The 19,136-nt window shown below is 44.3% G+C and overlaps 1 protein-coding gene across 11 annotated transcripts in view; it reads left to right on the top strand.

Annotated features, from left to right (window-relative positions):
- EHBP1 (EH domain binding protein 1) overlaps window positions 1-19,136 on the top strand; it is a 156,428-nt gene that overhangs the window by 108,454 nt on the left and 28,838 nt on the right. For 2 of the 11 annotated variants that reach the window (XM_088521263.1, XM_088521254.1), the window contains 6 exons: window positions 2,698-2,845; window positions 8,983-9,099; window positions 11,410-11,537; window positions 14,214-14,352; window positions 14,503-14,609; window positions 17,325-17,448. In XM_088521263.1, the coding sequence (XP_088377389.1) occupies window positions 2,698-2,845; window positions 8,983-9,099; window positions 11,410-11,537; window positions 14,214-14,352; window positions 14,503-14,609; window positions 17,325-17,448 (763 nt within the window). Of the gene's footprint in view, window positions 1-2,697; window positions 2,846-8,982; window positions 9,100-11,409; window positions 11,538-14,210; window positions 14,353-14,502; window positions 14,610-17,324; window positions 17,449-19,136 lie in introns of all 11 variants that reach the window. The other 9 variants (XM_088521256.1, XM_088521253.1, XM_088521260.1 and 6 more) reach the window with 7 other exon arrangements.

The following is a 19,136-nucleotide window of genomic DNA, read 5'->3' as shown; positions in this document are numbered from 1 at the left end:
ACTTTAATTACTAGGACTAAGGAGGATAAAATTAAAAGTAGCACCATTGAAGCAGTGGAAGACAGCTTGCCGAGATGGCGGTGAACTGTGAAATATAAAAACTGCATACCAATACATTTTTATAGGAGGGAAACAAGGAATTACATTACTTATTCCTGAAGAGTTTGTCCTTAAAAGGGGAAGTTTCACTTGCTGTGCAGCCGCGTGGCAGATTCTTAGACCGTTCCCGAGTCTTCGGGGGCAAATAGCAGAATAAACTCAAATGTCTCATGGGTCAGAGGGGGGGAAACGTGCCTAGTTTTCTCCCCGAGACCCAACTGCTCTGTAAACCTGGCTGTACGTGGGCTTGCGTGGTCCGTGCTTGCTGCATTTGAACCGCTCTTTCTCCCCCCTTCCTTTCCCTTCAGGCAGGGTTTGTGCCTGTGTAACTTCTCCACTTTCCAAAATCCATCGGGAAGATTTGCTTTTCAGGTAACCGCTCCGGAACTCCAGTCTTAACCGCGGCGGCTTCCAGGCTTTTTTGCGGATCTGGAGCCGGTGGCTCCTTCCAGGCGGGTTTCCCCCCCAAGGCCGGCCGTGGGCAGCTCGGGTGCGTGAACTGAATTTCAGCAATAAATACGCCGCTTTTCTCTTATCCGCGGTGATGATTGGCTTAATCAGCACACACACACGGCGCGGTAATCTGTGTTTGCTTGGAGATCCCCGGGATGTTAATGACTATGCTAATGTCGCAGGGGACAAGTCCGCTTGCAGGAGGAGGGGAGAGCACCGGGCTACTCAGCTGAGGGTGTTTTTGTCACCCAAATTGTAACCGGGCTTATTTTTAAGCTCTCTCTGGTCCAGCAAGGGGAAACTGTTCCACACAAAACCCCACAGGAACCTCGCTGTAAATTTTGCCCGTTCCTTTTGAAAAGTCACTTAAACCAAAGCCGCAAGTTCCCGTATGCCAGGAGTTTACCGCACGCGGTAAAGATCCGAGCGATTTTATTCCGTGTAAACTTGAATGTAATTAATGTTACCAAATACCATCGTTTGGAAGAAAATTGGTTGCTGTGACTATGAATTAAAGTGATCCATGAGGGTGCCGGGGAGCCGGAGCAGCTTTGGGCTCACCGCTGGGATACGGACTCCAACGAGAACCGTTGGGATCAAACCGTTGGGATCAGCAGCAGGGCCCGAGCAGCAAAGCCCAGCGCTGGGATCTGATAGGGAACGTGTCACTCAGGCCCCAGATATTGCGCCGTGTCCATACGCCGTGTTTACTGTAGGGTTTTATGAGTTGTAACCTGCCCATGCGAGCTGTTAATGAGGCTAAATCTGGCTGCTGGAGGATGGAATTACCGCGCACCTCTGGGCTAATGGTTCTCAGCAGAGAGCCCCATTAGGGCTGCCTCGGGATGCCTGCATTTGCATTCGCGCTATTGTGCCCCGAACAATGATGAGTAAATAGCTACAAACAAACAATTTGCATGGAAATGGCTGAAATGTACCTAATTAGTATTTGGGGCTTGTTTTATTAACGAGCGCTTAAGCAAAATAGCACTTAGGAGCAGCTCTTCCCAAGGGCTGCAGGTGCGCAGGGTTTGGGCCCTGCTTGGGTGGGAAAGGTGCCAGCGTTGCTCTCCAAAATCAGGCATTTTGCTATATTGCACTTAGTTAAGGCCAACAGCGAATATCGTGGGTTTTATCCTGTGTGTTATACCGACAATGTGAAGTTTTAGATGAATTTGACTTAAAACCAAGTGCTGGCTTTGTTGCATTTAGGAGCATTTGTAATTTTGGGGTGGGGGGACAGCCATGTAAACTGCCAAACTTAGAAAAATCAACTTTTAAAGACTAAAACTGGCATTGTCCTTCCTTTATGATTTAATGTCTTTTCATAGATACCTTTGGATGCATCTTTTTATCTGCATTTTTTAGTTGTGGCATTTTAGTCATGTCCAAAACAACATGCAGTAATTTTTTTCATTTACAAAACTGAAATATTAATATCCTACTGTAATTACAGGTTTTCGTAGACGAGCGTTATCTGGGTTGATTCCCAGAATAAATCATGTGATCTTTTTAATTAATGAGCAAACCCAGAGTCATAGTGCAAATAGTGCATTTTTTTTGACAAGGAAAAGTCTTTTTTTTTGCTCTGGAGTCCATTGTTCTTTCCCTAATGCTCATTTGTTTCTTTTTTGTTCAAGATTTATCCACTGAAGTCCAAGGGTTAGATCCCTCTCTGTACCTCACTTTGGATGTCGTTTTTGCCCTTTGAAGTCAGCTTGTTTAGTGGGGTAACCAAGAGCAGCATCTGGCTTCTCATTTCAGCCCTGATAAAACACCACTCAAACCAGCTCAACTAAAACCATTTTTACAGCCACAATAAAACTTTTGGTAGCTGCAACTTTGAACCTCAAATTTCAGAGAATCATTTTAATCGGCTTGTTTTTATAGAACTTAATTTACGGATGCTTTAAATTGCAAATAATTTTCTAACGCAATAATAATTTAGGGAATGCTTTTAAAAAAAAATCTGATCCATGGATGTCTTTAAAAGTTGTGGTGTGACACCCAACTGATACGGAACATCCTATTTATAACGTGGGCCAAGCACCACGCTGTAAACCAGTTACTATCATGATGATCAGATTGAGAATGAAATTGCATTTCTGTCAATTACTGAGTTGGCAACTGTTCAATATATCTTAGCAGCAGGATGAAGAGCGGCGGCGGCAGCTGAGGGAGCGAGCTCGTCAGCTAATAGCAGAGGCTCGATCTGGAGTGAAGATGTCAGAACTTCCGAGCTACGCTGAAATGGCTGCAGAAAAGTTGAAAGAAAGGTCAAAGGCATCTGGAGGTGAGTTAAGGAACCTCGGATCTTATTCCTATGGCAACCTAGAAGCCCGAGAAGACTTTTGTGGGTGTCACTTTTATTCACACTTCAAACTGGCGGTGTCGGGAGTTGTTGTGCAGCAAGTGCACGTATCAAAAGACCATCCCTAGATAAGTTTTCCAAATCGGGGTTATATCACTCAATTTCCAGCAATTAAAAGGAAGGGGTATATGTGATTGCAGAGAAGTGGTATTTAGTGTGAACCAGTCACTCCTATAGGCATGTTATTTATGGATTTACCCTTACCATGATTTTTGGAATTTCCTGGCGATTGCTTACAGTCCCTCCAAGATGTATTTTATTTAGGAGTAGGGCCATAATATTTGGGGAAAAGAACATTAGGAATACCTGAGAACTTTATTTTTTATTAAATGTGTTCTAAAAGACTATTTTTAGTCTTTTAGAGTTGGAAGCAATAACCCTTTGATTTTAATGGCAGTCTTTTGACATCCCTCTTGCCTTTACATGTTTTCGGTTGTAATATTGCTATAATATTATTAAACCGACTTTGAAATGTCATTCCAATTCATATACCTGCCAGTGCTGTGAGCAGGAGTAATGTAGTGTCACTCAAATGGGTCCTGAACACATATTTCTCTACAGGCTTCTTCCTCTTTTGGTGTCTCCTACATATTCCAAAGGGAGATTCTGTTTTTTGTACTAACATGTAATATTAAAGCAGAGAGTCAGGGAAATCCAGCTTTATATTTGCAGCACATGTAGGTTCAGCAATGAAATGATTTTTTTCCTCTACTATATATATTTTCTACGTACATGTTTAAATACATGTTCTTACATGTTAAAAACATGTTCTTATTGCATACTAAAATCCTACATAATGCCAAAGAGAAAGCAGTTTGTTGTGTGTATCTCTCTGGTTCTGGTCTTCAGGTTTCTTCTCTCTACCCAGTAAATCGATGTTGCCAACACACTCTTGCTTATTGATAAATAGGTGCATTCAGTCACTGATGAGCAATAAGACATTTTATAAAAATTCTCTGAACTTACAAATATTTTGGTTCAGAGGGTGCTCTGAGGCCAGAAGGGACACCCCAAAGTGCTTAAAAAGAGAAGAAAAAGGGAAGGGAGATTGGTCATGGTTCCTGTTGCAGGGCCTTCCCAGTCCCAAATGTCTCTATTAAACTTGTAAGAGTATACATGTGCACACATGGATTAAACATGTAAGAGTGTACATGTATACACATGTGTTAAGCATGTAAGAGTACATCCCATCTGTGGTTCTACCAGTTCCTCTGAAAGCCACGGGGCAGTGGTTGTCAGCCAGGGAGTTCTTGAAGTTCCTTGTTGGGTTGGAGTGGGAGTTGGGTTGGAGTTGGGTCTCACTCCATGGGAGTGAAATGGCCCCGTGCTTGTGTCTTCAGAGTGCTGTGATGTTCTTCAGCCCTCTGCACTGTTGGTGACTCCCCATCCCGCTGGTTCCCCATCCTGCTGGTTCCCCATCCCGCTGGTTCCCCATCCATCTCGGGTTTATCCTGCCTGTCCAGAGCTGTTTCTCGTCCTGCCACGTCTTCCCTCCCGTGCTTCCCGTGCACAGCCCGCGTGCTCGGTTAGGTGGCAGTTACATTCTCAGGCCTCAGCAAGTCCCTTGCAGTTGCTAAATGGTGCCACAATGTGACTTTCTCTAAGATTCGGCCTTCCCCGATCAGAATTTCCTCTGAATTTTGCTGCTGGCTCTTTCTGTCCATCACTAGGTTTATCAACTGCCTTAGAGGAACTGTGTGCTTAACACTTGTGCAAACAGTCCTGAACTCTTCCTCTGCCACTCAGGAGAGCATTTAGTCCCTGTGTTGGCCAGGGTTCAGGTTCTTCAGCCTAGTTAACAAATTTGCCATGGGCAAGTTTGGGTGATTATTGCTTTCAGGGGGCCTGGATCTGCCTCCCTGGTTTCTCCAATTCCTCTCAATATCTGTACTGCTGCAGTCAAACTTGATGCAACTCCTGCAAATGCTTCCTGCCATCTCATTCCATTGCCCCGTAGGGATTTTAGGCACGTTCTGTCCCTCTTTGGGTGCATCTGAATGTCTGTGTGCAGACTGTGCCAAGCGCTGCTTCCTGTTGCTCTCTGCAGCCAAGCCACAGGTCTGTCATCCCTATGGAAGTATATATGGATGACTGCATATGCACTCCAAGGTTCAGTGCTGGTAGAAGAGCAGACAGGATGAATATCACCAACTTATCTGAAGCTTTCACCCTTTTACCTGTTGGGTTTTGTCTCGTGTAACATCACTGCATTTCAGCTTTGGCTTTATCTCCTTGGTTTGTATTTGCTGCATGAGTTTTCCTTTGTTCGTGCAGCATTTTGTCCAAGTTATCTCGACTACTTCCAGTTTTCATTCCCTGTCTCTTCCATGTTCTTTTCCTGTCAATGTGGGAATATTCTGGCACTTCCTTGTACTCATTCCTTCTCACAAAGCTTTCTTTATGGCCCATCTTCAGTGTATTTCCACACATCTTCAGTGTATTTCCACAACACTCTTCATAATTTCATACGCTACTTCTCTACCCAAGAAATTCATTCTTCTAAAAATGAAATAGTTCTGTGACATTCCACCAACAGTTTATAATCCAAATAAATCATAACTGTTTCTGGTTCTTCATTTCCAGTGTAAATTAGCATTTAATACGCAGTGTCTCCTAGTTACAACTGTTGTGAATATTACCCCAGTTGCATTCACGTGCTGCTGCCTGTAGCCAAAACGATTTTCTCTCCCTCAATTCAATTCTTCCAGAAAAAAAAAATCAACATTTGGATTTTGGAGACTAGAGATTGATTCTAAAGACTAATTTCTTGCTCATATTGCTGGTGAAGCTCTGCTCTCTTTCAATATTTCTATACTTTCATTGAGAGTTTTGTGTTTTGGCACTGCTGCTACATTCTCTGCTAAAGGTTTTTTTTAATCATGGTCTGAGAAACTCAAACCCCTATGGCAAAGAGAAACTTCCCTGGATAAGCAGCATCCTTTTCTACAAAATGCCGTCTTTTTCAGGAGGTTATTTGGCATGTGAGACAGAAACTACTTCGTTCTGCCAACAGCCAGAGGGTTCAGGATGGCAGCTTCATATTTATTAGGTGTCCTACTAGCTTCAGGCTGATAAGCAAACGCTTTGAGGTGGATCCTGGGACAATGTCAAGATAGGAATCCAAATACCCTCTCTTTTCCCAGCAGCGAGGGGGCCAAGGAATTGGCATCTTATCTAGGTGTTGTCCTGCTCTTTGGGGATGTGGGCAGCGTGCTTGCTTCCTTCTGGCACTTCTCCCCCTTTATGTGGGATGACAGGTTTGCAGGGAAATATCTGGAGGTGGCCATGGGGCAGCAGAGGGAGGAAAGCCACAACGGGCAGGACGAAGGGAACACAAGCCTCCTGTTAAGAGGTTTGGATGAGAAAAGTGCCCAAAACAGGGAAAAAGGGGGGGAAAAGACAGAAAAAGAAGCATCCAAATGTGCTGTAGGACCCAAATAGAAAAAAAAAATGTTTAAAAGATGTTGGAACCAGTGACAAAAGCTGGAAAGACACAAAGAGGTGCTGCAGCTCAGAAAGCTCAATTTCGTGTTTTTAACAGGCAATATTCTCTCTGCAGATTTTAAGGGTTCTGCTCCATCTACAAAGCAGCAGGATATATTAGCTGTAAAATTGCTCTGGATCGTTTTTTCCATGTACTTCCGAAAAAGTCTTATTTTGACCTGTGTCTGGCTCTCGTCAGACTTACAGCTGTATAGATAATGACTCGTGCTGCTTAGCTGTTGGCCTAATTATGTATCTTTAATTTTGTTCTTTTGTTCACAGTACGATCAGAGTTTGCTGTCTTTCTAGGATCCACATTTATGTATCTTCTCAAGAAAGCATTTTTCTAGTGCTCCAAAATACAGCCCCCGGTTCTAGAACCAAGAGCTTTAGCTTTTTCTCACTATTTTTTTTTCATAAAAGACATCTGTTATCTCTTCATCACGTTATTCCTTTTATTGTTTATAATTGCAGAGTCATGTTGGAACAGGCTTCCAAAACATGCTTTCATTTTTATTACCATGGAAGTGCTTTGGACTTGAAGAAAACCAGAGTGTTTTAGAACAAAGGACCTGTCAGCTTTGCAAAATATTTGAAAACTTTTGAAATTTCTTACAAAAAATGCTTGCAATTGACAGCTCCTTGTAGAGGGTAAGCATCGTGATAGTCGTACTCCACTAAGACCTGCCAACTTTAAATGAAATATGGGGTCAGGTCATTATGTGACATAAGGGACAAGTCAACATTTCCATGTCTTCTGTTGTCTAAAACAGTGGTGTCAAAGCCAGTGCCTCCGGTTTCTTCTCACTGTATTAAATGGAATTAGGGCAAATCAAATAATCTCATCCTAGTATTCCCTTAGTATCGGGCAGCCTTCAAGGCCGGCATCTCGCTACGAGCACTTGGTAGTGGCCGCTGCTGCCTCCAAGCACTTTGGGCACTTTGCAAAGTCGTTTGCTGGCTCCAGGTGGCTTTGATTGCCCTCTGCCACTACCGGGTTCCTCTTTGGTTGTCTCCTGCCTTTCTGCAGGTTGTGCTTTTTACCCCGCGCCTCTCCTGCTTCCTGACGTCCCCTTCAGCTTCATTCCCTGCCTGCCTCCCCACAGAGCTCCACTGCGGGCACCGAGGAGGTACAGAGGGCTCGAGGAAGAAAGGACGAGCAAGGAGGGTGGGGAAAAAGGGGAAAAACCCAGGAATGAGCTTCCTAAAAGGGAAATTATGAGCATAAGGAAGGAAACAAAATAAGCAACTGCCTAAGCCGTGCTTCAGCGGCATGGGTGTGAATGCAGGTCCCGGGCTGGGGCTGGAGTGCCCTGTATTCCAAGAGGGACCGCGAGGGTCAAGGGCCAGTCCAGGCCCAAACTTCCTCAGGCTTCTGGTGTTTGGGATTACAATTTCCTGTTACAATATTTAGGATCCTTTTAGTTTAAATGGGGAGCGAACGTACAAAAGTCTTGCGGTTATAAAGAGCATTTATTCCTATCAGGCATTTCTTTAAAGTGCCTTTCAGTTAATATATAGGTGTATTCTTTCTCCTGCTGTACTCTAGCCATCTCTTTAGTCATTTTTACAGCCATGTGTACATACATAGGAAAAAAATGTGCCTATGAGTCTGAACAAGAGTAGATATCACTTGATGTGAGACTAAAAATGAATAAATACAATGCAACTACATGTTTTGAAAGTATTAATCTAGCTTTTATGGATGTCGTTTAATTTAATTATTTCTTTGTATTGAAAATGTGAGTCAGGGCTTTTTCTGTGATCTCCTTCACGGTTCAGCACTTACTATTTGATCTTCCTCAGGTCACTTACTCTTTCTGTGCCTTAATTTACCCACATCGTCATCCTGATTATAATAATAGTAATCGCCAGCTACATAAAACATTATGTGGCCAATTTACAAGTGACACTCGTAAGCCGCTCTGGGAAACTCGGTAGGAAGAATTATATAAAAATATAAAGAGTAATGACGATTGCTGTTTTATTTAAAATGTATTTAGGCTGATTCAGAGCAAGGCGCAGCGCTGGCAGCGGCTCTCGAGCGCGCCCGGCGCCGCCGGGATTCCCTTCGCACGGGAAACCGGAGCGGTGGGAGAGCCCGGCGCTTCCGCAGGGACGCGCCGGGAAGAGCTCCCGCTCCGGCCGTCCCGAAGAGCTCCCCGCTGCCGCCGCGGGCGCCGCGAGGCTGCCGGCCGCCAACTGCGGCACCCGGCTCCCGCTGGGCCCTGCCGGCGTCCTGGGGGAAATCATTCCGCTCCGAGGGGTAAGGAGAAGCACGTGTGCTTTTCAGAGTTAGCCAGACGTTCAGCCCGGAGAAAATCCACTGCCGAGGCCGGGCTCTACCTTTCTTGTGCCGGGGCTCCAGCAGAGCCCCCCGCATGGATATTGAATTGCGTCAGTTCAAAGATCCCTCCATGAGCGGACGGAGAGAAAGCTCCTTCCAGACTTCTTTAACAATTTGCATTTTTTATTGTAACCGTGCTCAGTCCTTTCTCTGAAGCGTTCGTGTTTTTAATGATGTACATGCATGTACATAAAGAAAATACTAACCTTCATGCTGTATGTTCCTACAGATGAGGCTGAGGATGAGGATAATATTGAGATAGATACTAACGAGGAGGTGCCCGAATGCTCTCTTTCTGGAGGTGGAGATGAGCTTACTAACCTAGAAAATGACCTTGATTCAACGGGTAATTTAAATAATGGCTATTTTGTGTATTTTGCATGACTAACACGCCATCGTCATCAGTGCTGATGTGCTGCTTCTCTCTTTCGTAATTTTCAACTATTAATTTGTGCCTTTCCAGACCTTTTTTACCCCTGCCTCCATTCTCTGTGAACATTTTGCCTTCCTGCTTGCTTTTGGTTGCAATGGAGAATAAGTAACGCAGCGAGGAGTCCCCCTGAGAGGCAGATTTACCTGCTTGGGGCGTCCCAGGCTCGCTGAGCCCCTACGATGGCCCTGCCACCATGAGCCCTGTCCCTGGGCAACACGGGACGTTCACTGCCAAGGTTTGGGGTCACTGCAAGCTGGATGGAGTCACAGCTCCCTGGAGAAGCCCTGTGCACCTAGGGCAGCGCAGGAAAGAGGGGGCAAAAGCCTGCTTTTCCTGGCATCCTCTGCCTTGCTTCTGCCCATGCCAAGTGAATATATTAAACCAACACCCTTGATTTAGTATTTGCTCCTTGTAAATTAACCTGCCAGCAACATTTATACTGCTTTTCTTGCCCTCAGTTGCCTTAGCGAGCTAGTCTTTTCTTCCGTGAGAAAATCTGGGCTCATATCCTTTTTGTTTGTTTGTTTCTTTGGGCATTTCCAAACACCTAAGGAAATATATTTAGTGTTTCCAGCATGTAGCTTAAGCTCATTTAGAGCAGAATCCTGTCCAATGATTTTCCAATAAATACCGGTTCATTTTAGGAGAGAAAGAAAATCGGTAAATGAATATTCCTGTCACATAGCCCCAATGACTTGACAGCATTTATTTCCATGGGCCTTTTTTTCCTGAGAGGTACCTTCTCAGGGATACTAAACCCCTACCAACACTTCATCCATGCCATGGGAAGACATCCTGGAAAGAAAAGGGGGAAGCCCCTGTGAAGTTCAGTTTGCACGTTAGGTGGGAGGACAAATATCACTGTTCAAACAAATGAGGAAGAGGACGGACATCAGTGTTCACAGTTTTTAGTGGATTCCTGCCAATTCGGAGCAAGTTCTAGTGAAGGCTGAGTCTCTCGGGGACATTAAATGCAAAGGTGTAAGGGCCTTTGCACCTTTGGTCTCGCTACTGACTGCGTTAGTTAATTTATCCCCTACTGAACGTTAATTCCCTCCAACTCCCCCATGAAAACTTCCCCTAAGTTGCCGGCGTTAAATACGGCCTCTGTATTTGCCGAGGCTGCCACACGCCGCCGCGAACGCAGCTGATAAAACGTGACCCTCTTATATCACCGTCGTTACGTGATGTTTGTGCAGAAGCCCGCGAGAACGTGCGTGTCCCGACACGCGCGCCGCAATTACGGACACCCCGGCTGGGTGTGCCGGAGCGCGGGGAGCCTGTCCTTCGTCATGGCGCGGCCCAGCCCGTTCCCGCTGCCGCCAGGATCCCGGCGGGAAGGAGCCACGCGGCCCAACGGCCTCACGGGCCGGACGGGGCTGTGTCCGCGGGCGACGCCATCCCGTGTTTCCACACGCGGGATGTGTGTGGGGACGAGGCCGCGTCGCCTCCTTCCCGCTGCGGCCCGGCCGCGCGCGTCCCCATAGCCGCACCCTGCGTGAGGCAAATGGCGCCGCTCTTTGGGCGCCGCTCCAGATCCCTAGAGCTGACGGGGGTAAAAAGGGCAGTGAACTTCAGCACACTTCGCATCTGTCCCTCAGATGGAGTTATGAAGTGTTTTATTGCCCTCTTGGCTTCAGTGCGTTCTATAACTCAGTGTAAAATATCACTAGAAAGCTGCCTCTTTGGATACTGCAGTTGGAAGGCTGAGGAGCTGTGCCAAGGAGCCTTAGGATGAATTAGTAGATCATAAACTCGAGGGGTTATCAGTACTTATACTGTGTGATAAATTGTTACATGTCATGTTAAAATAAATGACTCTTTGTGTGTGTTTGTATACCAATGTAGAAGTGTGCATAGCTTGGGAGTAAAATCTCACAAACGCTGTCTAGTTTCTATGTTTTTCATCTGTCTTGAAACATCTGATAGTTTATGCTTGTTTAGACAAGTGCTGCCTTTTTTTAACATATGTTTTTTGGGGAAATTTAGAAAACATCTGTCGATGTAACACGCTTTACATAAATCTACATCAATCTGACCCGCAAAAAAAAAAAAAAAAAGAAAAAATTTAGGGGTTTAATTGTTTTTTTCTTCCAGTTTTTACATTTCAGCTTGAAGTGATAGGAAAGGGAAGGAAATCTACCTTTTAAACTGATACATTGTTGTAGCGACTCTGCATTTAAATGCATCTCACTCTGTTGTATGTGGTATTTGCATATTTAGCAGAACAAAACAGTAAGTTGGTGGATTTGAAGCTGAAGAAGCTCCTAGAAGCTCAGCCACAGGTGGCAAATTCACTCTCCAGTGCTGCTCAGAAAGCTGTAACTGATAGCTCAGAGCAAGACATTAAGGTAAGTTTTGATTAATGCTTTTGTCTCAGTACCTGTGTGTTCCGATTTCTGTTGTGTACTTCGTGATGAGGAAAATGATTTCTTATCAAATCCTTCACAGCAAGAAATGCAGAAAATCTTCACGGCAGCGCAATTGCATGCTTTGCTGTGCACTAGGCTTTTTCTGTTGATTAATCAACACATTTCCCATTTATTTTTCTGATCTCGATACTGGTAATTGTCTGGCATAATAGTAACAGATAACAAAAATCATCTCTGAGTTATTTCCTGATGAGCTCGTTGCTTAAATGGGAAATGAAGCCCGGGCTCCATTCTGCTTCCCATGAAATCAGCAGCAAAGCTCTCGCTGACTCCATAAGAGTAGGATTGGGCTCTCGGGGCTTTGCTCCCCCTCCAAGCCTGACCCCCTGGATTTTCCCCATTAAAATTAAGCCGCATTACGTTTTAAAGACATACATGCCTGGGCACTTGACAACGAGCGGCTCGGGAAAAATAAAGCCATGGGTACGCGGTGCATGCACTCGCTCTGCCTGTTCCTCACGTTCACCGCTTTCACGTGGGGCACACACCAACCAATTTGCCCTTTCGTTTTCTTAATTAGGCCCCTTGCGTTCTGACTATTTTTTTTTTTTAAATAGCCCGTGTATGTCATTAATCTCCCTATGGCTCTGGGGCACTTGCAGTTGGGTATAACTTTTCACCCACCTGCAGTCTGCGGGGAAAGCGCTGCTGACTGAAAGGATTTCCTTCCCCAGATACAGAGATGCTTTGAAGTCCCAAAACAATGACTTTCATTGCTTTTCCCTTACACTGTCGGTTCCTATAAATTGGTGATGAAAGTGTGTGGCAGCAGCAGAGGACTTTCGGTCTCTATCTTTGAACAAAAGGAAGCCTGGATCAAGTCTGATTTTTGCGTTCAATTTAGCTTTCTGCAGTGGATTTAATGCAAAATGAAGCTGGCCCAAGAATAATACAATGGATTGAAAAGGCTAACTGAATTAGTGGGCTTAGAGGAATACATTTGTAAAGTGGCAGAAGTCCCTAGTCATAAAAAGGTTTCTTAAAATGGGATTTGCTGGCTAATCACGCTGATATTTTAGCATGTTGCCAGGCCTAAAAAATTAGCCATGTTTGTTTATTTTGGTAAAGACTCTAGTTTAGCCTGTCAAATGGTTATTGTGCTAATAACAGGAAACAGCCTTTTATTTAGCCAGAATCATAGCAGCCTGGTTCCTGCAGCTGAAAAGCCATCCTTATGATATGAGCAATACTTTTTTTTTCAAGCTTAATTCAATAAATGACGCTCAGGGCACCTCCATTAGGGCAATTCGCTATCAGCTAACCTGCAGAGAATGCCATTTCTCTTTACAAAAAAAAAAAGAAAAAGCTTTTCTGCATTAGCTGTATTTTTTTAAGTTACTGCCGCAAAAGGTGCAACTTAACAGCTTCCCTCGGCGCCCGCCTTGTGAAGGGAGAGTTCCAAAATGGCATTTCTAAGGAATATATGGTGCCCATCTGTTCGCGGGGAGCTCCGGGCATTGAGTTGGATTTGTTTTTTAATAAAATGCAGTTTACACGTTTATAAATGAGGCATTCTGTGTTTGTGGAAAAGGATAAACTGTTACCTTCCCTGGAGGATTGTGTATCCCCGGCCTCCTTGAGGCTAGAGAATAGGCCATTGGAGAACTCCCTCATTACTGATTGTCTCAATGCAGAGGAAGGGCAAAGTCTTGGTAGCTTTTGATAACCAGTTTCAGCATTCAGCAGGCTTAGCTATTAGTCATGCATCTTAGCCTTTCCCTATTTACTTTCAAAACACTTAATAAAAATAATAAAAGATTAGGTATAAAATGAAATATTTGTTTGGTACACAGCCCCTCGGTATCTGCAGTTTCCACACACTGCAGTGGTTCAGTCTTCTGGGATATTTCATGTTGATAGACCCATTTGAATTTGTTACCAGTATTAACATAGGAAGCCCTGGAAAAGATAATTGTAGTTTCCTTCGCTGTAAAGGGCTTACTTACAAATCTGGCTTTGGAAAGTTATAGCTGATGAAATGCAGTTCAGTGGGGTAGTATTATAATCCTACCTTTTAGCCTTCATCCAGCATTAGTGGTTTATCTCAATGGGCATAAAATTAGAAACTAGTTCTTCTTGTCATACAAGTCTGGGGGACTATACAAAGCGAGAGAATCCTGTGCCGGGCAGCAAGAGGAGCGAAGGGAGGGAGGGCAGCTCAAAGCCCGGTGCTTTTCAGGCGATAGAGATCGTGTTCGGGGGGACGCGACGCGCGCTGCCGCGCGGCACCAGCACACACAACGCTTGACAAATCCTACAAAAGAGCAGTTTCCGTCTAAAAAATCGGCGCCGCCAGCAAACGCGGGCGACAGTTAATGGGTCTTGCTGCAGGGTGACGCGGAGTCCGGCGTGAGGTGCCGGGCAGGGAAAAGGCAGCCCTTCCCACCACACGTTCCCCAAAAAGAGAGAGAAAAGTTAATCGCTTTCTGCTTTTCCCTGCAGCCGATACTTGCATCCCGTGTAAGCCGCAGTCTGAGCTGCAAAATTCCCTTTGCACCCCCTGCCTCCCGTTCCCTGGGTGAAACGCACCTTCCCGCTTTGCGCCTTCACTTTTGGGAACAAAAGGCACTCTTGTGTGTCCTGTTTTCCTAGCAGAACGGAGCAGAGGACCATCGTGCCGAGCGCTCGCAGAAGGCGGGCGAGCGCCTCAGAAATCCTGTTGTGTTTGGCAAGGACTCCACCGTCAGAAAAACTCAACTCCAGTCTTTCAGTCAGTATGTGGAGAACAGACCAGGTAGGAGCAAATTTGAGCCATGTTTTCCCATCTTATGATTTAATAACATTTAACAATAAATATATTTCAACCTGATAATGTAAGTCCACATTTCAATACATAAATATCAAGCTTTATAATAATTTTACATGTCTTTCCTCTTTTTTCAAGAGATGAAAAGGCAGAGATCAATACAGGAAGATACAAAGAGAGGAAATGAGGAGAAGGCTGCGATAACTGAGACTCAGAGGAAGCCATCAGAAGATGAAGTGCTTAATGTATATTAATTTTTTGTCTGGTTTCATGATTGCTGATAATTCCAAACTGTATGTGGAAATGGTGCCTTTATTTGTTAAAATGAGATGTTAGGTTTTTTAGATGTCAATCTCCAGTGCATTCAAAGCAGAGTGAGAGGGGTGCACTGTTGAATTAGTCTGCAGTGTGGTGATAATTGTCAGATAAAAAAAATGAATTTTTCTGAGTTCCACAGCCCCAGCTTCCTTGAGACATTTCCATCAGGGCACTTCCCATAAAGAGATTCCAGTATTGATCTACCGGGAGGATTTTAATTATTACAATAGCAGATACCGCAGAGCTGCAGTTAGAGGGAAGAGTCACATGAGACCTGCTAGAATTTCTCAGCCAACCCATTTTGTTGGCTTGGGTTAATGGGTGTTCAACCTTTCCATTATCCAGATCAGCCGTGAATTACTAGCTGAATGATGTTTGCATTAATATAATATATATGGTAATTTCTTCACTTAATTAACGGGGAGGTTCAGCTCAGTAGGGGTATGGGCTGATCATGTGTAAAATTGATTTGTGAGGGAAATATTTGATAGACCGCAGGGAGAAAGCTGGTTTTGATGGACAGCTGCGGGACAGAAGCAGGAAGAACAAGTTTTAACCTGTTTTTTTTTTGCCTAAAAACACAACACGACCCTATGGTGGTGGTTGCTTGTTGCTCTCCACAATTTATCTAAACACATTTGTAGCTTTCACTGAAGCAATCTAGAGCCAAGTGGAGATTTTGCACCGCTCTCCTGCCTGTGCCAAGCCATCTAACTTAGGAACCTTCCAGTTATTTTTAGTGCAGTTGTACTTTTGCAGAGCTGGAAAGGGCTGGCGCAGTACGTTCACATTATATATGCAGATGATCCACATGAACTCTTGGGATATTTCAGCCTGACGCAGCATTTCTTTTCATCTTATAATAACAATTGCTAACCATTATGCATGCTGACATTAGGGAAGTTTTCATACTATTTGCAGTTAATTAGAGTTGATGAAAGGCAGTATATTGCACAGCATCTCAGCTCCCCAGACCGATTTTTTTTCTTCACTTACTTCTCCCAGGTAGTTTTGTTGTTGTTGTTTTGACTCTATGGCAGGTAGAAGAAGATTTCCCTTGAAATTTGAATTGATACTATTGGCTAGTTTGTGTATGAAAAGAAGGAATTGATTAATGAGGGCTTAAATTAAGCTTAAATTCGCACATCCCAAACTTTAAAGTTCTCTTCTTATTGCTACTCCTGGGAGTTCAGTCGTTCTCTTAGTCTTCACATGGTTGTGTCTTTATTTGCAATAATGTGCTGACATGATTAATATTATTAATTGTAACTCACACAAGAATATGAAGCTGAATTGGCAATTGCAGGAACATTTACTGAGAAACATTGAAACTGCCTAGGGAAGTATCTGTGGTTCTTACACAGCAACAAGTTGGCCTCCAAGAGGGAAATACATCTCAAAAAAAGAGACTTTTTTTTTAATCTTCCCAAAGAGCAGTAATTTTAAGTGTTACTTTACAGAGTACAGACAAACTTTGGAAGCAGTTCACCATTTCATTTCCAACTGCACCATTCCCTGAGGGTCTGAAGGGTTATAAATGACCAGGAGCAAAAAGGAGATGGGCTTATTCTGAAGGAGTGATATCTTCTTCCCATCTTCGTATGCAAAAGCATACCTCAGAAATGGCATTTCAGCCTTGTCTGCCTCCTGTACTACCCCCATAGAGCCACAATAGTGCAAGAAAGTTGTTGAGAATAACCTGCAGGTGCCCGTTCTCAAACTCCTTCCTCCTACGAGAGCCAAACTGGTGGCCCTCGTTGGACGTATCTGGAGATTCGTGTGGAGATTGAGATGAGATGGAGAAGTGTTTGGATGCAGTGTGAGTTGTGAGCACTGACACAGCTCTGAGCAGCGAGCGGGTTGGACGGGATTTACCAAATGGGCTTTCCAGGACCGCCCTCCGGCCGGGATTCACCGAGCCGGAGAGGCCGGGTGGAGCTGGGTGGATCATCCCCGAGCGCCTGTGCAGCAGTTTGGGTCCCCGCTTCCCAGGGTAGCAGTCACAGGTACTATAAATGACAGTATTTTTACAGGCCTCATTGCAGCCGGGCAATCTCCTCTAGTAGGAGACAGCCAGAGAGGTGTTACAGTTGGTCCACCAAGTCCTGGTGTTGGGACTGACTCCAAGGAGCTGGAAAGGCGAGGGAGCTCATTTTGGGCTTGTTGGGAATCTCAAACACCCACATTTTAATTGCCTGTAGAGATGCTCGTGCTATTTCTTGTCCAGTTAGTGCTTTAAAATTGAATGAGGAATGAATGGAAGAGAAATCGCACATTAAATAAGGCCGTATGTGGATTATGCCCCCTTACATTATGGTTTGTTGCAGGAGCTTTAATGTACTTAGAAATAAATTTTAAAAAATTCAGAAAGTCAGCTTGGTAGTTAAAAACTGCAAAATCAACAAGGAGACTCTGAAATGCTTCCTAAAGGAGAGAGAGAGAGAAAAAAAAAAAAGGGTATGTTTTAATAAACAAATGCTGGCATTTGGCAAGATTGTAAAGTTTATGAAATGTAAGTGTTAGCTTTTTGGTTGTGAGCGTGCTATTTGGCTGTTTAGGTAAGTGCCTTACTAAGTGTTTGTGGAAAAGAAAAATGCAAGTTACAAGTGATGTTTTTTCTTCTTGTTTGTTCTCTTTAACAGAAAGGGTTCAAAGACACCAGTCAGTATGTTGTAGGAGAATTGGCAGCACTAGAGAATGAGCAAAAGCAAATTGACACCCGTGCCGCGCGGGTGGAGAAGCGCCTTCGCTATCTCATGGACACAGGTACGGTGCCCAATTACACTGTAAACAGTTTTGGCAAATTGAGCGTTCACAAACTCTTATAGAGTTTTGGAAGTGTGAATCTTTGAAGCCTGAATGTTCAGCAAAACTGCCTTGAAAATAAAAAGGCTGCGATTTGCAGCCACCTCTCTGGGCCCTGGTGATAAGAGTGCCTTCATGGGAAGTGATAACTTGCCCTGATACCGTGTGAGCCAGCACTATTGAACAGTGTGCTCATCCATGCAGAGTTGGAATACACATCTGTGCCTCATTGATATGCCACTGCTTAAAAAAAAAAAAAAAATGAGGCAGGGGGGAAGTAAAGATCTTCACTGTTCTCCTGATTCAGTGGGGAAAAAAAAGATTTGGCCAGCTAAAGCCATGTACTGCATGAAACAGAGCACAGCACATGGCGGAAGGCTCCATTGACTAGATCACTGAAATTTGAGAATACTATCTGGTTACTGATGCTCCGCAATTATTTTATTTATTTATTTATTTTCAGGAGAGGAGGTTTTAAAAAGTCGGTAGCGCTCGGTGCCGTAGGTGTCGCGGAGGGGATTAAAGCGTCGGGGAGGGTTTTTGTGCAGCGCCCAGTGCGGTGAGAGCAGCGCTCGGGGCTACGTGGGGGCTCCCTCCAATGGTCCTCAGAGCCAGGGGGGTTTCACAGCCCCTGTTTGCACCAGTTTGGGCACTCCAATATTCCAAAGCTAAATGAAACTGTAATTCCAAGTGGTGCTGTTCCTATCCCTTAGGGAAGAAAGTTTGTGCACTTTATGTTTAATTTATGTTTAAACACTATCTGATGTTAAAAACTCAACGTTCGCCTTTAGCCAAAGTAACAACTAGATGTAGAAGTAGATTTAAATCCGGTGAGATGTTATTATTGAATACAAAAGAATAGGGTTTATTTAAAGGTCGGTAATTTGAACCGAACTGGCAACATGTGTCCAAATATTAGGGTGTTTTTTTAATGTATTTACTTCCGCATGTGCTCTGGTGGTTTGACTTTTTGAAATTATTTTGCAAGAAAAAAAAATAACTCAGAAGGAATTTCTCTCCTGCCTGAATGCGTGTATATTAGGACTTCTACCTATACGGTCTTCTGAATACTTCCTCAAATGCGTTTCATGACCTTTAGATGTTTAGCTAGTGAAAAGTGTGTATATTACCTGCATGTTCTTGTGTACTTTATGGTATTTGTGACCTCTGCCTTCTGCACGGAGGAATGGCCGTGACGTTGCACGGGTCTGGCGGGAGCTCCGGCACACGTGGACGCGCCAGCTGAGTCCTCTGACAAGTTATTCTCATGGTCTTGATGGTTTCCCGAGTCGTCAGCTTCCTTCCTGGCACATTTAAACAAATGCTTTGACAGTCCTTGCTAAGGATCCTATTTATGCGCTCAGGTTAAAAACCTGGCTTAGGAGAAAGTGTTTGAGGAGTGCAGTTTCCTGCCTGCAGTTCACTCCCAGCCTCGGAAGCTGGGATCCACAAACTTTCCCAACCGCAGATCCCATCCAAACTGGGCTCTTGTCTTGTGTCCCGCCTCCCCTGCCAGTCGCTCTCCCATTTCTCACCCAACAGCATGCCTCTGGCAGCACCCACAACTGCTTATGTGGGAAAGTGGTATTAGGAAGTGTCATTTCTATTTTATTCATTTATTTTTTCAACCAGCTTTAGTGTGATATGGC

This window comes from Tinamus guttatus, unplaced genomic scaffold (genome assembly GCF_059628265.1).
Source record: "Tinamus guttatus ecotype Peru unplaced genomic scaffold, ASM5962826v1 Tinamus_guttatus_pri_ptg000116l, whole genome shotgun sequence".
NCBI classification, from domain to species: Eukaryota; Metazoa; Chordata; class Aves; order Tinamiformes; family Tinamidae; genus Tinamus; species Tinamus guttatus.
Note: the sequence above shows the minus strand (reverse complement) of the source record. Positions and strands in the feature narration are given on the sequence as shown.